At 35.8% G+C, this 12,735-nt stretch overlaps 1 protein-coding gene across 2 annotated transcripts in view; it reads left to right on the forward strand.

Annotated features, from left to right (window-relative positions):
- Nucleotides 1–12,735, forward strand: part of Krit1 (KRIT1, ankyrin repeat containing) — a 50,507-nt gene that overhangs the window by 26,938 nt on the left and 10,834 nt on the right. For both annotated transcript variants that reach the window (XM_004646247.2, XM_023706532.1), the window contains exons 13-15: nucleotides 3,359–3,525; nucleotides 4,507–4,594; nucleotides 5,069–5,275. In XM_004646247.2, coding sequence (XP_004646304.1) covers nucleotides 3,359–3,525; nucleotides 4,507–4,594; nucleotides 5,069–5,275 — 462 coding nt within the window. The remainder of the gene's footprint in view (nucleotides 1–3,358; nucleotides 3,526–4,506; nucleotides 4,595–5,068; nucleotides 5,276–12,735) is intronic.

Below are 12,735 nucleotides of genomic sequence, written 5' to 3' on the forward strand. Positions count from 1 at the left end.
CTCAGTATTTTAATAAAGTAAAAAAAAAAAAAAAAATTGTATTGGGGCCAGGGAGATGGCTCAGTGGAATAAGTGCCTCCTTGGCAAGCACAAGGGTCTGAGTTCAATCCCCGGTGCCGGAAAAAAAAAAAAAAAAAATTGTATTTTTGGAAGACCCATAGCTAACGTGATGCTTAAAGGTAAAAAGACTTAAAACTTTGCTTCTATAATTAAAGAACAATGTAAGAATACCCTTTAAGCACTGTGATTTGATGGTATCCTAGAAGTTCTAGGCAGAGAAGTTAGACCATTAATATGGCTAAAAAGTATCACAAGGGGCCAGCCAGATAGCTCAGCAGATTGAAGCACCTGCTTAGGCAAACTCAGAGGCTGTACCCCGCCCCCAGGGCATGCTGAGTTGGTGAATGAGACTGGTGTGATGGCGCATGTAGTCTGAGCATGCCTGTAGTCTGAGCGCTTGGAAGGCTGAAAACAGGAAGGATCAGTATGACTCCAGTCTATGTAGTGAGGCCCTATAAACCCTGTACTGAATACATTTTAAAAAAAGAGAGAATCACAAGAATGCTTATAATTTTTAATGATCTTTGTTAGAAATATAACCCACATGCTGGGTGTAGTGGCATTACCTGTAATCCCAGCACTCAGGAGGCTGAGGCAGGAGTTTAGCTGTGAGCTAAGGCCAGCCTGGACTAGCATACAACAAAACCCTGTCTGAAAAAAAAAAATCCTCAAGTAATCTCAATATATTCAATCTACCTTCTCTACTCATGTAATGTTTTTTAAATTATCTGATAAGAGGACAGAAGCATTTACAATAACATGTAGGATAAAAATTGCATATTATAAGGTAGACTCAAGTAAAAAGAAAGCTTAATAATTACTAAGGTAAATTAGAATATGATCATTGGTAAAATGTTCTTATCCTTTTATTATAGAATTAAAAAATTCCTATTTATAGAATATGAAAAAACAGAATTGTATTTATTGTACAGTGTCATTCTACTAGGATAACAACACCCTGATTAGAATAAAAAGAACAGTTATTGATCAAAATTCATTTATAATATTTGGAATTTTGTTTATTTATTTACTTGTATTTTAGGGAAGGGTCTACAGGGCATTCAGGGTCTCACTAGTAGATTGGACTCATAGTATTACGCCTGTTTACAGCCTCCCAAGTGCTGGGATTACAGGTTTGCACTACCTCACCCAGTCTCAGTTGTCCTTTCAGTGCGTCCTGGAGGCGGGGCCAGCACAGCAGACCTGGGGATCGAACCCCCGGCCTCTGTGCCTGCTGCTTGCAAGTGCTTTAATCTGTTGAGCTATTTGGCCAGCCCAATATTCAGAATTTTATTTATTACCTAGTTAAACCTTTGAATTTATCAAATCAGTTTTTGTTCTTGTTGTTGTTTGTTTCTTGTTTTGAGACAGGTTTCTCTATGTAATTCAGACTGGCCTTGAACTTGTTATGCAGTGTAAGCTGGTCTCAATAGGCATGAACCATGACACCTGGCTCCAACTTAGATTTTAGTAGAAAAATAAACTTTATTCAATCTTTTTTCCCCAACATTTTGAGAAATTTTAAAACTGGAAAAACCAGGCATGATAGTACATGACTGTAATCCCAGCACTTGGGAGACTGTGGAAGGAGGATCACTGGAAGTTCAAGGCCAAACTGGGCTGCATAGTAAGTTCAAGGCCAGCTTAAACTACATAGTGAGACACGGTTACAAAAAGCCAAAAAAAAGTTGAAAAAATACAATTCACTCCATAAGCTCATTTATTAGATTCATACTTTATCTTTTACTGTCTTATTTTTCCTTTGTGAACCATTTTAAATTGAATTGCAGACATCATGGTCCTCCATCTATGCTTATTTTGGTAGTATTTTGTAAGGACAAGTCTGCATACTTCAATAAAGACATAATTCTATACCGTAATACAATTTTGGCCTAATAAAATTGATATTTCCATAATAATATCCAATTCAGATTTTTCGTAGTATTTTCCCAAACTCATCAGCACATGTTGTCAGGGTTTATACTTCATATGTGGCTTCTTAGTCTTTTTCAGTTTAAAATGGTCTGCTTATCTTTGTATTTTCATTAAGTTCTGTTTTAATTTTTTTATAATGTTCTCTGAATATTACAAGCTGAAAAATAGAATTTAGCTAAACAAAATTCTGTTTTCCAGCTCATATAATACTTGAAATACTTTATTATTCAGAAACTTTGCAATTGGTGATTGTTTCTAAGTACAAATATATTCTATAAACTAGCATTTCTCAATATTTGTTAATCTTACTGGATAAGTTTCTTTCAATTAAAAAAGTATATTCTCCGTAATGTTACTTGATATTACAAAGTTTCTATTTGAATAAATTTAAAATCTTTGCTTTCAAACAAGCTCTTTAAAGTTCTGTTTATCAGGGCCAGGGAGATGGCTCAGTAGAATTAAGTGCTTGCCTAGCAAGTGCAGGGGTCTGAGTTCAATCCCTGGTTCTGGAAAAAAAAAAAAAAAAAAAAGTTATGTTTATCAAAGGCTAACTTTCAGGGGTCATTTCTGTAGTTGGTTAAAATTATGTTTGTCACTGTGTGTATGGTGACACATGCCTATAACTTCAACACTAGAAATACTGAGAAAGGAGGATTACTACAAGCTAGCCTGGTCTACATAATAAAAAAAATCAAAACAATAAATTAAAACAAAAAGTTATGTTTTTTCTTTTTGACCCACTTTATTTTATATTGATACACAGCAGTTGACACACTTACATTCTTTGAGGTACACTATTATATTATGTGAAATATAGATAATAGAAAATGTTTTAGGAATGTAAATCTTTGGATAAAATTTTGCCAAAAATTGTCCATATCCACAAATTGATGTTAATGTTATTATATCAATCCAGTGTTAACAAAGTACAACCTATGGACATATTCTGCCTTGTGCCTATATTCATATAATCTAAAAGCTAAGAATACTTACTTATACTTTCTAAAGATTAAAATACTCCAAAGAGCAATGTCATGTGAAAATTGTCCAGAATTCATAGTTCATTATCTATTAAAAAGTTGTCTGGAACACTGTCATACCTGGTAATCTGCATGTTGCCTGCTGCTGCACCATGCTTTAATGGCAAGACTGAGTAGTGGGGACAGAAATTAAGTGGCTCACAGAACACAAAATGGTACTTGCTTCCTTTGAAAGATTTTGCCAGCTTCTGCCCCAGATAGTAACAGCTCAGAAAGATAAAGATCTATAGATTTTTTTCTTTTCTTTTAACAGACAGTAGCAAGTTGTGTATTTTTAAAAGGGAATTGTAGCCTAGTAACAAGATTATACGTTTTTTTTTAAGATTGAAGACCCTCTAGCTATTCTTATTCTGTTCGATGAAGCCAGATATAATTTGCTGAAGGGCTTTTATACGGCTCCTGATGCTAAGCTGATAACATTGGCAAGTCTGTTGCTGCAAATTGTTTATGGAAATTATGAAAGTAAGAAACACAAGCAAGGTTTTCTGAAGTAAGTAAGGCATGTTTTGCTCAACTCTTTTTAACCAAGGTTTTTAAATGTTACTAGAAAATATATATTCGTGTAAAATTAAAGTGCAAGTCTTAGAATGAGAGGGGAAGGCCAGCCAGATAGCTCAGCAGACTAAAGCGCCTGCATAGGCAAAGCACAGTGGCCAGGTTTGATCCTTGGTGTGCCTGCCCTGCCCCTGGGGCACACTGAGATAGCCATTGAGACTGGGCGTGGTGGTGCACACCTGTGCCTGTAGCCAGGGCTTGGGAGGCTGAAAACAAGATCACTGCAAGTCCGATCTGTGTAGTGAGACCCTGTAGACTCTGTAGACCCTGTACTAAATACAAAAAAAAAAAGAAAGAAAGAAAAGGGGAAAACCCAAACTATTGTGTAAAAAGAATTCTTGAAGTTTACATGTAATCATTTCCCAATACAATGTAAACTATATGAACACATGTATAAATAAATTTTTTTCAAGAATTCTGAAAGTGTTACTTTGTAAACTCATTTCCCTTATATGGAAATTTCCCATATTTTAGGTTTTTTTCTTTTTATATGCTAAAAAAAGTTAATTAAAACCTGACTTGTATATGTAGTAAAAGTTGCATAAAGCAAAAACACTAAAGAATTTCACTGTAAGACCAGTTTCATGTTCACTCTGAGAGAAAACATTGAGATTTTAAACACATTTAGGTTTATTGTTTTCAGTTTTTGGCTATGTGCTGCCAAAGCAAGTACTCAGTTTTCAAAAATACTTTCTGATTTTGAAAGAAGAAATATTTGTCTAAATTGATAGCTTAACATTGGGAATTTTTTTTGGCACCAAGTTTGAACGATTAAAATTTTTAAGTTCTCTGATACTTTAACACAATATTTTACAGATAAAAAATTGTTACTTAAGGCCATTTGTGACAGAAGGATTAGTATGTGTTAGTTACTAAAGATGACTTGTTTAAAAGATGTTGACATGTGTGCTTACAGTGAAGAAAATCTAAAATCCATTGTACCTATTACCAAATTGAAAAGTAAAGCTCCTCACTGGACAAATCGAATACTTCATGAATACAAGGTAAGTTGTTTACCAGATATAAAACATTTGATAGACTAGTGATTTTTTTATGTTATTAATGTTTTAAGTATAGATACATTAAATTCATAATCCTGAAATTAAAAGTAGATCTTTTTGTTCACACTACATGAAACTGAAAGTACAGTAGCAAGATATTTTTATTTTTAGTAATGTAGAATCTTTTACTGAGTATCTTCTGTATGTTGAAAATACTATGATAAAGATGAGAGATAAAATTTGAAATAATAAAAAAAATTGAAATAATATACTATCCCTGCCTGAGACATTTAAAATTTAATAGAATAGACAATATTTTTAATATTATCAAAATACAAAAAAAAAGAACTGTTGGATTATGTGCCACAATTTTCTTCACTGAGAACAACTTTGATTTAAAAATTGGTTATTTGATCTGTGTCATTAAAGGTGTAATTCTCATCTATTTTATTTTTATTTTACCTCATTTATTTTTAGAATCTTAGTACAAGTGAGGGCATCAGTAAAGAAATGCATCACCTACAGCGCATGTTTTTACAGAATTGTTGGGAAATTCCTACATATGGAGCAGCTTTTTTCACAGGACAGATATTTACAAAGGCAAGCCCCAGTAATCATAAAGTCATCCCCGTGTATGTAGGAGTGAACATAAAAGGACTTCATCTTCTCAACATGGAAACAAAGGTAGATTTTTAAACTGCTTATGACCAGTCACATTTATTTTAATATCCAAAATAAAAGTGCCAGCCCTACATAAAAAATCTAGACATGACATCTGTATAGAATGCCATCGTAATTTTATTTATTGCAAAAAAAAATGGGAAACTAAATGATTTAGGCATGTTAACATTAATTATATTACATACCTGCTTTTGAATACCTTTGAATTATACTTCTGCTTTCGAATACAAAATTCGAGTACAATTTTGCAGAGTATGTTTACAAGGGATATCTAGTGGAAAGGGTGCTGACCATATGTAATTTGCTACCATTGTTGTTCAGATGTAAACAAAGAAATTTATTTCCTAAATACACATTTCTTGTGGATGCATGAAAAACAGTCCTTTTAATTCTTTTGAAAAAAGAGCCAGGTAATTGGGAAGTTAGAATTAAAGGAGTATATACTTCTTAGTTTAAGATATTATTTAGAATTATCAGACTAAGTGACTCACAAACAGCAGAGATTTATTTTTCACAGTCTGGAAGATAGAGGTCTGAGGTCAGACAACCAGCACAGTCAGGTTCTGGGGAGGACATTCTTTGTTACAGAATGATGGCTTTTGCTATATTCTGTCATGTGGGACAAAGAATCAGGTAGCTGTCCAGAGACCTTTCAGTGGTGGGTGTGCTGGTACATGCCTGTAATCCCACTACGTGGGACTGAGGCAGAAACGTCTCTGCAAATTGGTAGCCATTCTGGGCTACATAATGAGGTCAAGGCCAGCCTGCACTATGTAGCGAGCACCTGTCTCAGAAAAACCAGGCAAACAAAAATCAAATAAATGTACCATTGAAAAGGGCTTATCCAGTTACCACACTTCCTAATACTATCACACTGGGGAATAGATTTTCAACATACTAATTTTGGGGGAGTGACAAACTCAGTACACAGTAAGTACTGTTTTGCAACTTAAATTTTTAAATTATGTGATTATATTATCTGTCCAACATATCACATTTAAATGAAAAGAGTGAAGACTAAACATAAAAGTACAATATCTGATACAAGGGCTTCGTTTTGAAATTTAGGATTGTTTATGAGAAACTTTTGGGAGAAAAGATAAAGTATGGAAATAATTATGAATACCCATGAGAACACATAAAATTGCATTTCAATAAGAAATTTGTCATCCCATGTTTTTTCTTTTTCCATAATTTCATTGAGAAACAAATAGCAATGAGACAGTTTCAAACCAAATTGGTAGGACAGTTTCAATTATTAACACATTGCATACATTTTTCCTAGTGGTTAATTGCTGTACAAGATGCGGACATGATATCCTATTTACAAACACCATTAGAACAAATCCCTCTATTCATTAAGAGAATGTAACTATATATCTATCCTAACCACTTTGAATACACAGATACAAAATGGACATTTATCTGTATCCCCTTTTTTTGTTAAATTCTGTTATTTGAATATTATAGGTGTGTAAACTCAGCAAAATATTCTAAAAGAGTCCAGTAGCCCATAATAGTATTGGGTCTTCTGCTTGACTGGTAATGTCTGAAATTGTTGACCTGAGTCCCCTACAACTCAAGATAACAGCATGGCTTTACTTCTTATATTTCATTTTTATACTTTTCTGCTGGATGGTTAAGACCAAGGTAAAGCAGGACCTATGCAACAAGAGTTGTAGCTTTTGGATCTGGTAAGGTCAGTGAAATCCCCTCAGGATTTATCCTGAGATCCTGTACCTTAGATTGTAGAACCTTTGTCAGTGTCAGCCATGTGGATGAGTCACGGCCATTGCTTGGCCAATGTGCTCTCTGTGAAAGCCTGAAAGAATGTTTTCTCCCCATGTGACTCTCCTTAGGCACACTCTACGTCATCAATCACTTTCCTCTTTGGCCCCATAATCTCCTTGATCAGAAAATTTGGGACACTACTGAGTTACATGACATTACAGTACAAGTTCTCATATGTCCTGAGTCTTAAGTGACCTTGGTAGGCCAGGACCAAAATGTTGGCTTTCCTTGCAGCCCTCCTTTTTCTCTAATTTTGGTCTGCAAACTTAGGTTGTTAACCATCCAGAAGACAAGCTTATTGTTATTACCATACAACCTAGGCTGTTAAGCTTAACCTCACTATCTGTCTGAATATCAAACATCTTAGGCATAGCATGGAACAGGTATTTTTCATCAATGTTTTTTCTTTTTCTAATCAAAATCATAATATGAAATGCGTTGTTATTATGTTAACCATATTTAACACATGTAAGCAAGAATGAGTATCTTTTTCTCTTTTTAACTGGAAGCTAATAAAAATCAAATCATGTTTGGTAGTTCATGTTTGTTAAGAACAGACCGTGTTAAGCTGGAATTGGCAACATATGCCTGTAACCCAAGCATTCTGGGAGGTTGAGCCAGAAGGATCTCAACTTCAAGCCCAGCTTAGGCAGTTAATTAATTTATGTATTTAGTACAGGGTCCATAGGGTCTCACCACACAGTTTGGACTTGTAGTGGACCTCCTATTTTTAGCCTCCCAAGAGCTGAGATTACAGGTGCATGCCACCATACACAGTCTCAGTCGCCATCTCAGTGTGCCCTAGGGGTTGGGCCAGCACAGCATGTTCAAGATCGAACCCCAGTCGCTGAGCTCTGCTTAATTAGATACTTCAGTCAGCTGAGGTATCTGGCTGGCCCCAGCTTGGGCAATATAATGATTTAAAATCTGTCTCAAACTAAATGTTAAAGGGCTGGGGATGTAGTTTACTGCAAAGGCCTTGGGTTCGATCCCAGGACTGGGGATTAGGGAAGAGAAGGATTGTCCAAATCAGTTACAGTAATAACTAAGCTTGTGTATTATTTTTTAATTTTATTTTTCATTAATATATGTTTGTAGTACACATTGATTACATTCTTTGTGAAGAGTTGGGATATGTACAAAAACATCTTAATTCCCTTCTTCTTTCCTTCTCACTTCCTTCCAGTCCCTTACCATCTTTAGCATTTGATAAAGATCATCTGTCTACTTCCTATTGTCTTTTGTTTTGCTCTTTATTTATATTTGGAATTTTCATATAAAAGACACCATGATATATTTAAGTTTATATCTGATTTATTTCACTTAAGATTATGTCCAAGTTTATCTTGTTATGATGAGTAGTGCTCCATTGTGTTTAAATACTATGTTCTCTTTATTTATTTATATATTGGTGAACATCAAGGTCACTTCCAAGATTCAGATATTAGGACTGGTGCTGCTATAAACACAGGTATCCATGTATCACAGTGGTATGTTTTTAACTCTTTTGGGAAGATACCTAAAAGGGAGATACAGTGGATCCTTGACTCATGAAGTCATTTTGTTCACAGGGCCTGGTTGTACTTCAAGTTGGTTGTAAGTCAAGACTACTTTTCCCATAAGCAAAAATGGACATGCCTGTAATGTGTTCTAAACTTCCCAAAGCATACCTTAACTAACAGGTTTTATTTGTTTGTTTGTTTGTTTGTTTGTTTTGGCGGAACCGGGGATTGAACTCAGGCCCTTGTGCTTGCCACACAAGTGCTTATTCTGCTGAGTTATCTCCCCAGCCCCCTAACGTTTTAATAATAAAAAAGGGTTGTATAATATGCATAATTTAACAGAAACACCAATTTCATATTGTACTCACCATTCAAGTTGACATTTTTGACTTGCAAGAAGGAAAGATGAAATGATAGGTGATTATAGTATTGTTTGGAAGGAGAGTCCCCTTCCTTAAGAACATCAGAATCTTGTCTCTAGTGTCCTTTTTCTCTTTGGGAGAGTCTGTAGCCCATTAGCAACTGCTTCTGGCTTACTAGATCGCTTTTTTAGTTTCAGAACTAAAAACTGATCTAAGGTTATGTTTGTCTGTAACACTCCTTTGTGGTCTGACATGACAGTGTCATTAAGCAAGTGAATGCAACAATGGGCTTTTTCTCTGTCTGCATGGATCTTCTCTATAAATGTTTGTAGCTCTGTACATTTGGTTTTGAAGATTTTCCTTTACTTCAAAAGAAGAACTTTGCTGCACTGATTGTTGATACTCCCCCTCCTCTTCAGCTGCTCTTCAGCACCCTCTGTTGCTCAGCTAGAAGTTGCTCTGTAGATTTTTTTTTTGTTTTTTATTAATTTTATTGAGAAACATAGCAATGAGACAGTTTCAAAACCAAATAGTAGGACAGTTTCAATAATTAATACATTGCAAACATCACCACTGTCTACATACAAGCATATGAACTCTATTATAGCAGCAGTGTCATCAACCATGGGATCAATTGAAGGCTCAGACTCTTCTACATACTCTTCAAAGACTCTCTCCTGTGTAATTTTTTTTATTTATTTATTTTATGTATTTTTAGTACAGGTTCTACAGGGTTTTACTATGTAGATCAGACTCTTAGTGATTCTCCTGTTTTTACCCTCTTGGGGGCTGGGATTACATGTGTATGCCACCACGCCCAGACTCAGTTGCCATCTCAGGGCTGGGGAGATAGCTTAGTGGCATAAGTGCCTGCCTGGCGAGCTCAACATCCTGAGTTCGAGCCCTGATACTGGAAAAAAAAAAAAATTGCCATCTCAGCACTCCCTGGGGGCAGGGCCAGCACAGCACACCGGGGATTGAACCCCAGCCGCTGCACTCAGCCTATGCAGGTGCTTTAGTCTGCTGAGCTATCTGGCTGGCCCTTCTCCTGTATAATTTTAGGCTACACTTTCTTCCAGGAAGATTTTAGTGTCCTTAGACATTGGCCCAGGATTTCTCAATTAACCCCACACAGGAAAAGTTTTAACTCTATAAGGGTTAAATCTGTATTTGAAACCATCTAAAAGCACTTCAAGAACATTTCCCTGTATATAGGTTGTTAAAATTAGCTGTAACCTGCTGATCCATAGGCTTCAGTAGAAGATTGTATTAGGTGGGAAGAATTCAACTAAGAGCCATGGAATTCTTTAGTCAGTTCTTTCACATCTTGAGGGTGAGCAGGAGCATTATCCATGATGAGAAGAGCCTTAATGGGTATATCTTTGTCCTCGCCATATTTCTTAACAGTAGGACAGAAAGCCTCCCAGATCCACTTAGAAAAAGAAAAAGAAAACTCATCTTACCCACGCTTTTGCATTAGATCATCACATGACCCCAGCATATTCTTTGTGATGTAATGTGTTTTGAACACTGTAGGGGGTTTTAAAGTGATAAACCAAGAAAGGCTTTATCTTGAGGTTACTACTCAATTGGCACATAGTAATATGTCTTTTTTCTCTTCCTGGGTTATATGTTCTATGCATTTTCTTCCAGAAAAGGCCAGTTTCATCACAGTTGAAAACTTGAAATCAAAAACCATTTCTCTCTGTCATCATTTCACACTGGTGAAATGTAATCTTCAGCAGCCATTTTATCAACACCGGCAGCCTTCACCATGCCTAGTTGCACTACAAGCCCAATTTTAACTTTAAAATTATAAGCCCCCCCCCTTAGTGGCATGAAATATTTCATTGTTATCACTTGTTGATGGATTATCCTTTATGAGATCTGCATGTACTGTTCTAGCTTTTTCACAAATGGTAGACTCAGATAGGCTATAACCTGCCTGCAGCCTTTCATTTATCCACACTAATAATACATTTACTAACTTGAGTAACATGCTTAACAACATTTTACTTCCTTATACAAATCTTTTCTTCTTAAGATAACCAAGATGGTGGATTTGACATGCTATACCTATTCATGAGATTGGTCACATAAATGCCTCATATTTCTCCACAACTTCCATCCTTTTCTACATTGTGATTGTTTTATTTCCCTTTTTTTTCCTTCCTTAGCTTCTTATCTAGCTTTTTTAGAGCCATTTTGCAAACAGTAATCAATTACATAAAGCACTGACCAGGGGCCAGGGAGATGGCTCAGTAGAATAAGCACTTCCTTGGCAAGCACAAGGGCCTGAGTTCAATCCCCAGTTTTGCCGAAAGAAAAAAATAAAGCACTGACATGAATCATGTCCACAAATACTTGCATCTGGGCTCACTCTGACCCTTACATAAACTTTCTGGCATAGTTAGTATTTACAAATGCATAAGCAGCCGGCATTTAGGTCGTAACTCAAGACTCTGGTAAATTAAGCCTAAAATTCCACTTATAATCCAAATTGTTCATATGTAAGGTTGGTTGTAACTTGAGGGCCCACTGTATCTAGATCACATTGAATTTTTAGCTTTAGTTTTTTGAGGAATCTCTCTGCTGGTTCCTATAGTGCTTGTACTAGTTTATAGTCCCACCAGTAACACAAATGGATTCTTTTTTCACCACAGCCTTTGCAGCATTTGCTATTATTTGATTTCTTGATGATACCATTCTATCTGGAGTAACATGAACTCTCAGTGCACTCTTTCTCTAGTGGCCAGAAAAGTTGAACAATTTTAAATATATTTATCAGCCATTTAAGTCTTCTTCCAAGTAGTGTCTATTCATTTTATTGGTCTTTTTTTCCCCCCTTCATTTTGTTCCCTTTCTTTCATTCTTTTTGTTTGTTTGTTTTTTGGTTTTTTTGAGACAGGGTCTCCTCATGGAGTTCAGGCTGGCCTTACTTTATAAACCTGGTTGGTTTTGAACTCACGGTGATCCTCCTGCCTCAACCTCCAAAGTGCTGGCAATGTGCACCACACTCAGGTCTGTTGCCCATTTTTCGAATGAGTCTTATTTGAAGAGGGTCTAATTTTTTGTGTTTAGTTCTTTATATATTGTAGATATTAATTCTGTTTGAGGCATACCTGGTGAATATTTTTCTTACTATGTAGGTTGTCTATTTACTCTATTGGGTTGTTTCTTTAGCTGTTTAAAAGCTTTTTAAGGAGTGGGGGAAATAGCTTGGCAGTCTTAAGAGCCTGCCTGGAAAGAACAAACACCTGGGTTCAACTTCTGGTAACACATGCTGCGCCAGCCCCAGAACCTGGGGAGTGCCATGGCGGCCTCTGAAACCAGACAAAATGGCACACACCTGTAATCCCAGTGCTGGGGAGGCTGAGACAGGAGGATCACTGAGTCTGACCTGAAAGACCCTGTACCAAATAAATAATTGAATAATAAATGAATGAAAGATTTTAAAAAAGTTTATTTAAAAACTTTTAAATTTGATATCCCATTTGTTGATTCTTGGTACTATTTATTGGGTAACAGGGCTTCTGCTCACAAAGTCTTTGTCTATACCTTTAGCTTAAAGAGTTTTACCTATTTTATCTAACAGCACATGCAGTATTTCTATTTTAAGATTTATATATTTGATCTGTTTTGATTTTAGTTTAGTACATGGTGAAAGATAATGGGTCTGGAAATGTTGTATTGTCTCCCTAGTGTGAGAAGCTGAAACAGTAAATAAGATCCAAAATGTATAATAGATATTATAAAGAGAAACTGGAGTAGGGAAAGGAGAAAAAGGGAAAAGGGAGGTGAGGGAATA

Source organism: Octodon degus, unplaced genomic scaffold (genome assembly GCF_000260255.1).
Source record: "Octodon degus isolate 3935 unplaced genomic scaffold, OctDeg1.0 scaffold00262, whole genome shotgun sequence".
NCBI lineage: Eukaryota > Metazoa > Chordata > Mammalia > Rodentia > Octodontidae > Octodon > Octodon degus.